Source organism: Lactuca virosa, chromosome 4 (assembly GCF_052849685.1).
Source record: "Lactuca virosa cultivar CGN04683 chromosome 4, Lactuca_virosa_CGN04683_v6, whole genome shotgun sequence".
NCBI classification, from domain to species: domain Eukaryota; kingdom Viridiplantae; phylum Streptophyta; class Magnoliopsida; order Asterales; family Asteraceae; genus Lactuca; species Lactuca virosa.
This window is the reverse complement of record NC_136429.1, coordinates 259,425,462-259,434,308: the sequence shown is the minus strand read 5'-3', so window position 1 is coordinate 259,434,308 and position 8,847 is coordinate 259,425,462. Positions and strand designations below refer to the sequence as shown.

The 8,847-nt window shown below is 42.1% G+C and overlaps 1 protein-coding gene across 1 annotated transcript; it reads right to left on the bottom strand.

The window, feature by feature from the left end:
• Positions 1-6,401: 6,401 nt before the first annotated feature.
• LOC145108217 (putative xyloglucan 6-xylosyltransferase 3) lies at positions 6,402-8,281 on the bottom strand. Its single transcript, XM_079045227.1, has one exon. It carries the CDS (start codon positions 7,938-7,940, stop codon positions 6,582-6,584), a length of 1,359 nt encoding a protein of 452 aa, XP_078901353.1. The 5' UTR covers positions 7,941-8,281; the 3' UTR covers positions 6,402-6,581.
• Positions 8,282-8,847: the final 566 nt, after the last annotated feature.

The window sequence follows — 8,847 nt, the reverse complement described above, 5'->3', positions numbered from 1 at the left end:
GATCAGGGAGATGTTCTATACTCATTACATTTCGCGGGTTGAGCGGGAGTGGCTAGCATAGGAGTTCCTGGATTTGAGGCTTCGGGGGTTTTGCTTGAGGCCGGAATGCGAGATGCGAGAACTCCAGAAGGGAGTGATGATTATGTTCAGCTGGGGGTTTGGCAGCTAGAAGTAGAATGGTTAATTGATGGATTGGGATATCATTTTCTAGGGCCAGGATTGTGTCCTTTCAGTTTTCGAGCTCGAAGGAGTGAGCAGACTTGGGACCCCAAGATCAGGTTGTGTTCCAGCTCGGTTCAGTTAGTCGCAGGGATTGGCGACAGTATTTCAGCGCCGGTGAGCGTAGGTGGGTCGACGTGGCATGAGTAAATATGAGGTCCGGTTTGCCTTGGATCTCTTGTATCAGGCGGTAAGGATTGATGGTGCGACCTATTTCACTTTTGGGATTGTAGACTATGTCTTGGGGTTAGTTTGTAGCCCGGTTTAGGACAGGGGTTGCTTCAGCTACTGCATTTCAGTTGTGGACTTTTGAGCGCGTGAGTGAGTCAGGGTGCGAACCCTGAATGGAATGATTTCTAGAGCCCGAGAGCGGGAGACTTGTTGGAGCACCTTTGGAAGAAGGGTATTATGAGGGAGGTCTGCGGACAGGGTCCCACAGGATGGTTATTCAGCATTGTCAGGATTCAGTGGTTTTAGTAACCGTTATTAATTGGCGGAGGAAAGCGCCAAGGGGAGTAGCTCGTTGTTGAGACACTAGTTGGAGCATCTATCTTTGGACTTCGAGATTTGGGTGTGGGATGATTCGAGCATAAGGGACCGTTGGTTTCCCTAGGATTTAGGAAGTGTTCATCTAGTTATTAGAAGCATGTGATCATTTGGGGTGGGCTAGTAAAGGAGTACTAGTTGGAAAGGTATGGTTGTAATCAGATCGATCGTTGGAAAGTGAGAAGGATTGGGAATTATCAAATTTTCATTTATTGTGAAGACTTAGTTGAATCTAAGTAGGGGAGAATCGTCCCAGAATGCAGAAGCAGGATCGTCTTTGAAACTGGGATATGTTTCGCATCATTTTCAGGAAGGAAGACAACCCTAGTGGCTATTTGGTTAGAGTGTTGTGTGAGTTGGGAGTTCGGTAAGACCCCCCCAGCATTGGAATCGCGTCTTCTTGGTGCTTGATAGCAGAATTTGGGGATCAGGTTGGGATTCTAGCCATGAATTAAGTTCAGTTGTGTGTTAGGTCGAGTGCATGTTCGACCGGTATGGAAAGTGTTGTAAGACTGCGGGGGTAGCCGTAGCATTCACTAGCGATCGGGTAGTATGGAAAGTGTTGTAAGACTACGGGGGTAGCCATAGCATTCACTAGCGATCAGGTAGTATGGGAAGTGTTGTAAGTCTGCGGGTGTAGCCGTAGCATTCACCAGGTTGGCAGATAGTGTGATAAGTGTTGTAAGACTGCGGGTGTCGCTGTAGCATTCACCAGGTTAGCAGATAGTGCTAGAGTGATGCAAGTCTGTGGGTGTAGCCGCAGCATTCACGGGGTTGGTAGGTAGCATGAGCGCGTTGTTAGGATGTGGTAGGGACAGTAGTAACCACTAGTTCGGGTGTAGCAGTGAGGACATGAAAATCCACGGATGGGTTTATGGGTTTTCCCAGAGGGATTAGACCTGATTAAGCCAGTGGTAAGACTGTAGGAACGTCACTACAATTATGAGATCAAGGAAGAAATGGATTACTTAGGGTTTCTTGTGATGTAAGGCTACCATTGGTCATGTAGCAATTGCTTTTAGCCATGGATTTGGTAACGACGGGATACGACGCATGGATTCGATCGGTTGGATCAGGAGGTTGTTAGAGTCGCAGTGGCATGATAACTAGTGGCAACTAGTTCTAGGGAAGGATTTCGTTCGGAAGTCATGTGAGGCAACTACGTGGGAGACCTTTAGCTCCGCGACCGGGCCGGAACCCGGTATTTCAGATGAGTGTTACTCGGTTGTGGCGAATCAGAGGATTTTTGGATGAGATGCAAGGATCGGTCCTTGGATTTCAATTTATGGGTTAGACCCGAGTTATGGATATAGTGGTATTCCAATCTAGGGTATTCCATCATGAGGATGACCGGACCGTACGATTGACTGGACCTAACGTGTTTGGTATTCCAACCCGAGGGTTGATTGGACCAAACATGTGTGTGATACGAGGGTATTCCATCCTAGGGACGACTATACCCGTCGTAGGCATGCCTGGTATTCCAGCCCGAGGCTAATTGGGCCAGGTATGAGTATTTGTGCTTATGAGCCGGTTATTATATGTATGTGGTTCGGGAACTAAAGGATCATAGTTAGCAGTGTGGGATTTGTGATTTTGTTTTCTAGTGGGAACCTCAGGTTATCAGAAGTTGAGTAGCCAGTTGGGAGCTAAGTGCAATGCATTCGAAAATGATCCAGTGTGGGCAGTCTGTCAGGGAGCCAGACCATCTCGAGACTTCAGATTTCGGATTGAGTAAATGTGATCATATTGCAAGGGATTTGTTTATTTTCAGGTCTTGGAACCCTGTGAGGGTTGGTTACGGTTGCCTTGGAAAGGCTAGGGTGAAGCTCGGGATTGTAGTGCAAGTTGTTCGGCGTGTAAGGAATGAGAAGAAACGATTTCGAGGACGAAATCAAATTTAAGTGGGGGAGAATTGTAACATCCCGTTTAAATAGAATAATTAAATAATAAATCAGGAACCCCGGGAAGTAGTTATTATGATTATTTCATACTATTATAGTCCAAGATCAATTAATAATTATTGGAATGTTAGTTTCGGGGATTAAAGAATAACATTGGACTTAATTTGAAAGGGTCTTGAATGGTTGGGGTTAAAAGAGTAAATTTTGGACCTATATTGGAAAGATATTGTAAAAAGAGGGGCTGTTGGGTAAATTGCGGGTTTAATTTGAAAGAAGTTTCTGGAGTCAGGGTAGAAACGGTAACATTTGGATTAGTTTTGAAAGAATCGGGGGAAGGAGGGACTGATCCTGTTAATATGGGATAAACTTGTATGGGGCATGGGGTATTAAACCCGTCACCACAGTGAACCCTAACCGTAGCGAAGAACAGCCGCAACTCCACCTTATACCCCCTCCATCCGGCCGCCACCTCCAGCTCCTTCGTCATCACCTTGCACCATCGAACGCTATGCCACCGCCTCTGAAGATGAAGGCTGCCTTTAGGGAGCCTTGACAGTTGACGATCGGAAGAGGCCAGCCTTGGGTCGTATTTTCTGCCGTTCACTGTTGTATCCTCCACCGGCAAAGACCACCTCGCACCTCTCTACTGTCGGGATTGCTGCCCTGTGCGCTGAAACGGCGAATACGCACTCGCCGACGCCCATGTCGCCATCCGATGCCATTGACGCTCCAATCGCCGTTATTCTTCATCTTCTATTTATCCTGTCGCCTGCCGCCTTGTGGGTGGAGGAACTCATGGCGTTTCCTGCTATCACCGGTGAATGATGGTTTGGTTCAAGGCTCGTGTGCGACGTGGGAGCGCTGTGGGGGAAGTTCTATCGAGTAGGGTCGTGGAGAACCACCATGGTAGCCGACCATGGTGGCTGTCATCGCAATATGCCGCCTTACGCCGCTAGATCGATGGAAGGATCCGTCTTCAAGCAAGAAGTGTGTGGGTGTTTGTTTTTGCTATAGTTGGTGTCGTGTGTGTAGCTGTTGGCTGGAAAATCAAGGACAGCCACCACCACCACCGTGAGGTGGTGGCTGCCACCATGTGCCACCTTGGCTGTGTGTATGTTAGTTAGTGTGTATTTATTTTGGGTTAACACATTGTAAGGTGTAATTAGCAAAAAGTATAATGAAAAGAAACCCTAACCACCACCGTGAGGTGGTGGCTGCCGCCTCCTGCCGCCACCGGCCGCCGTGTCGGGTGGCGGTGTGCTTGCCTTGTTGAGTTTGAATCGCTTGGGGTGCTTGAAACCCTAATAGGCCCAATGAAGCCCTAATGGGCCTTGTAAGCTCTAATGGACCCTAATTGACCCAAATAAAACCCTAATGGGCTTAATGATATTCTAGTGGGCCTAATAGGCCCAATAAAGCCCTAATTGACCTAGAAGCCCAACAAATTGATAAATGGGCTAGCATTTGGGTTGGAAACCCTAATTAGGGTTTGGAAAACCCTAATGCCAACAAAACCCTAATTTGGGGAATTAACCGGGACACACGGGAATTATTTAATAACTTGAGATATTAAATAAAAATCATTGGCAAAGATTAATCTAAGCAATATTGGACTTAATGGATTAAGTCCTTAGAGGATTAAGTCCTTAATGGGTTAAGTAGGAAACTTAACCCTAATCACCATTTTATGTGAAACCCTAATTCCAATTGGGCTTTGTGTTGGGCCTTTCTTTTGGGTTTTGGTGATTGGACTATTAATGGGCTTTCCAAGAATAAGTAAATGGACTAAATAATTGTATGGGTTTTAGGATAAGGCCCATGTGAGGACTTGGGCACAATTTGGAAAATTGGGCCATAATTGGACCTTTATGATTATGTGATATTGGGCCATGGGAATTGGACTGGAATAATTGGATGGGCCTTAAGGAAATACCATGTAGAGGTCTGGTCCCAATTTGGAAAATTGGGCCATATATTGGGCTTTGGCCCATTACTTGACTTTTGGGCCTTTGGAGTGTGAGTTGGACTTTGGGCTTGGAACCCAATTATTAATTGGGTATTGTTTGATGTTGACAGTTCGGGAATCTGTCGATTAGCAGCTGGAGTGTACCTGCGGGACTTCAGCAGTGCCAGGTGAGTTCTCCTCACTATATCAACAGGGTCTACGGCACCAAGGTCGGCCCTTTATGATTGCATCCTGGTTTTAGGATGTTGTTATGCTATGTAATCTGTTAGATACGTATGATTATCTGTATATATGTTAGTGACCTGGTTAGGTCGGTATCCTGGTTATAGGATGTTGCTATGCTATGTGATCTGTTAGATCCGTATGATTATCTGTACATATGTTAGTGACCTGGTTAGGTCATTATCCTGGGCATAGGATGATGCTATATTAGTGACCGATTAGGTCGGTATCCTGGTTATAGGATGTTGCTATGCTATTTGATCTGTTAGATCGGTTTGACTGTTATATATGCTAGCGTATGATATGTATGTGCACATGTTTGTTTGATTGTGGGTTTGGGTTGAGGCGGTCCTGCTTTGTGCTGAAGGCCAACATACCCAGGGCGGTCCGGATAGACTACAGACCCATGAGGGTATGATAGTCAGACCAAAGGCCCGACGAGCGGTCCGGATAGGCTGAAGGCCCTACGAGGCGGTTCAGACGTGCCGAAGGCTCGGAGAGCGGTCTAGATAGACTGAAGGTCTGCGAGGCGGTCCAGTCACCATTTTTAAAAAGAAAAAATTTATTGTGACCGCCCAAACACCATTTTTGGGTATGTCTAACTATAAAATGCATTATTTTCTACCAATACCAAAAATTGTTTTCAAATTTGCCAACTTCCATATTGTGAAGCCATATCCTTCACATATTTTCACATATTCTGTCATGGTTATATCAATACAATTGTCCTGAAATGGGTGCGAAAACAAGGGTTTGATATTTAAGGAAAATTGAATTTCTCAAGGATCGTGTATGTTTAACTTTTGTATCAACTATGGGTCAACAAGAAAACCAATTTGGATAATTTGTGAGGATCGTGTTGTTACATTTTTTAAGAAAATATGAGTATATATACTAATCTATTCGAAAATTAGATATGGTTGACGTAAATTACAAAATCTTCTGTTGAAAAACATTTTTAGGGAAAACTGTCTAAACAACTTGAGCTCAAGTTGCCATAGGCAGCTTGCTGTCAAGACAGCTTAGGTTGGCAGGTAGGCTAACGAAGCTTTGTTTCTTCAACTTTCCCCAAGTCTGATCATGTTCTCCATTGCATTTCAAGTCCATTATACTCATTTATATTCTTTTATCAAATAAACATATTATGTTGTGGCAAATTATCGACAAACTAACATTGCATTTGTCCTATGCACGACTTTGATTTGTGATTTGTAAACACAAGTACAAGCATAAGTACATTTTAGCTCCACATGTTGTAGAAATGTTTTTCCTTAAAAGGCTGTTGAATTTTAATAACTTAAGAACTAACGGTGGAAGAATCAACAACAAACAGATCTGATCCAGTACATGTCATAATGATCACAGAATCAACTGAACCATACATGTGATTTGCCAAAAGATTCTTCTAATTTGATCATATGATTCAGATCAAAATCTTAGATCTTGATTACGATTAAAATAAATCAAATAACTAAGAAGCATGCTACAAACAACACATCCTGAACTTGAAGAAAGAAAGGAATACGAAAGAAATACCAAACATATGATTAAAATTTCATGATTGGATTACTCCAACTATAGAAGATTTCATAGTAAAATTTAACAAAAGAATTCTACATTGTTTTGAACCAAATCAAATACATTAGTAATAAATTAAAACTATAAACTTGTTTAAACTCAAAACCCACAAAAAGAACACCAAAACATTATCACCTGATCATGATTCAGTTGCTTATCCCTTGAGCCGAATGCCGAATATCAAACTGATCTACATACTCCAATGGAGTAACACTTTCGTTTCTGATCCTCTTGATTTTAGGACTCAAAAGTCCCCTGTGTCTGAATCCATATAACTTAAGCACTTGATTATCTGCAAAATTAAAAGCTCTTTCCATGCTACTCAAACACCTTTGAACTGGGTAATCACCATAGCTTCCACAAGGCTTACACCCCACAAAATGAGTCACGAAAGGCCATCTTTCATCACCCAATCCAGGGTGATATTTCTCCATCATTTCTTCATATCTATCAACCAATCCAGCCCAATACCCATGAAGGAAATAAGAGTTTTCAACAAAAACTTTCTTCATCCACTCTGTTTTTGTAATCAACAAGTATATCAATGCCGATTGATCATCAGCTTCAAATGCAGGTCGCCCTTTCAAATTGGCTGTCAATATCTTCCCTGCTTCTTCACGAACAGGCCCTTTTGGCCCCATTGGTGCCCATTCATCGAGTAAATCCAAAGACCATTGACAATTTCTAAACAAAAAGCTACCAGTGTTGAGTGCGATCCATGATTTCTGATTGAATAACAAATCTGGGTAGCCATGGATGACCATGTTATGATCTTTGTATTTGGATAATGGAATTTCAAATACCATATCTGTGAACAATGCGTCACTGTCCATCCACCAAATCCACTCGACTTCTGGATGAGAAAGCATCAACCTGCGAATCAATGGCAGTTTCGCCCAATACCCAGCAAGCTCTTTATCCAAATGAGCCATGTTATACACAATTTCGATCCCGTGAATCCTACAGTAATCAATCTTGTTCTTAATCGATTTCAGCAAGTAATGATCACCAATGGCGTTATCACAAGGGCTTGGTGGGGACCCAGTAACAAGCAAGATTCGAGCTTTACCATTAACGATATTAGGGAAATCTTGATTTCGACTGAGCCACAGACTTCGTTCTTCGTCCCAATTCGAGATCTTTGCACCAAGAGAGTAAGTGTCATTGAGATTGATTGTAGTTTGATCTAGATTCTCTTCTGGGTCATCGGGATCCTTGTCGGATCGGATCTCAGCCAGGATCCGATTAGTTTCTTCGATAATTGCTTGGTTCTCTACATCATTGTCAGAAGAGAGCGACCCGAAACCAATTGTACCACGAAGAACAAGAATTGTAACTAAACCACAGAGAATTGTGATCTTGATGTTGTTAAGCGTTTTATGGATCTGACGGTTGCCGCCGCCGCGGAGGAGAGATCGGCTGCTCCGGGAGCCGCCGTTGGGGGCGGTGGAAGTGGGTAGTGTGGAAGCGCCTCTCTTTTGAGCAGTGAAACCATCTTGACCCATAATACTCTATCGGAAATTGCAAACCCCAATTCTCGAAAAGGGGTTTTAGAGATTGAGATTTGTGTGGGAGAATCAATAATAGTTTATGAATCAAAAAACAAGTGATTGAGTTATGGGAAGATTCAATCTTCCTTCCATCATGGACAAAATCAAGAACTCAAAGATTATAATAATTAGAACGTGGGAGAGAGTAAGATGGTAGATGCAAGAAAATGGTAGATGCAAGAAGAGCACCGACTGTTTGTGTGTGTTTATGAGTGTGTGTCAGTACGTGTAAATTTTTTATGTAAAATATCATTAAAAAGACCATGAAGAGACTTAGATTAAATACTAAATTGTAAGATTTTAAGAATGAAAACGAAGTGTTTTGTTTTAATGAACGCGTAAATCTTGATGTTTTGCAGCTTGTTGTTTGTTCGAACTGTGTTTGACTAATTACTTTTGGACAGCTATCAATGCATTAACCATTACAAATAATAACGCGTTACCTAAAAAGTGCAATTATATACATATAAAATCTTTCTATGTTTCCAAAAACTTTCCTTAAAATTTTGTACGAAATTTGACTATATATTACTAAAAAATATATTTATTTTATTATTCTTTTGTTTTATCACTATTCTAAATACGTCAAAAACTTGTAATCGGTTTATAAAGATTTATTAGTAGGAATTGCCTTTTTGTAATCATTAACCAAAAGGTCCTAAACGGATAAAAGGACCAGAATATATATTTGGACCTTGGAAATGGGGATAACAATCTTAATTGGGGCCTATACAAGATAATTTGTTATTTAGTTCAACTGTCTCTTTTTTATAGATTATAGTTTGCAAGTAAATAATAGAAATAGTTTATGTGGATGTCAAGAGTTTGTTATGCCGGTTTTTGAAAAACCTTTTTTAAGATT

Bases quoted from the DNA above. Each gene is read 5' to 3' on its own strand.
- LOC145108217 (XM_079045227.1), bottom strand. From the start codon at position 7,940: ATGGGTCAAGATGGTTTCACTGCTCAAAAGAGAGGCGCTTCCACACTA.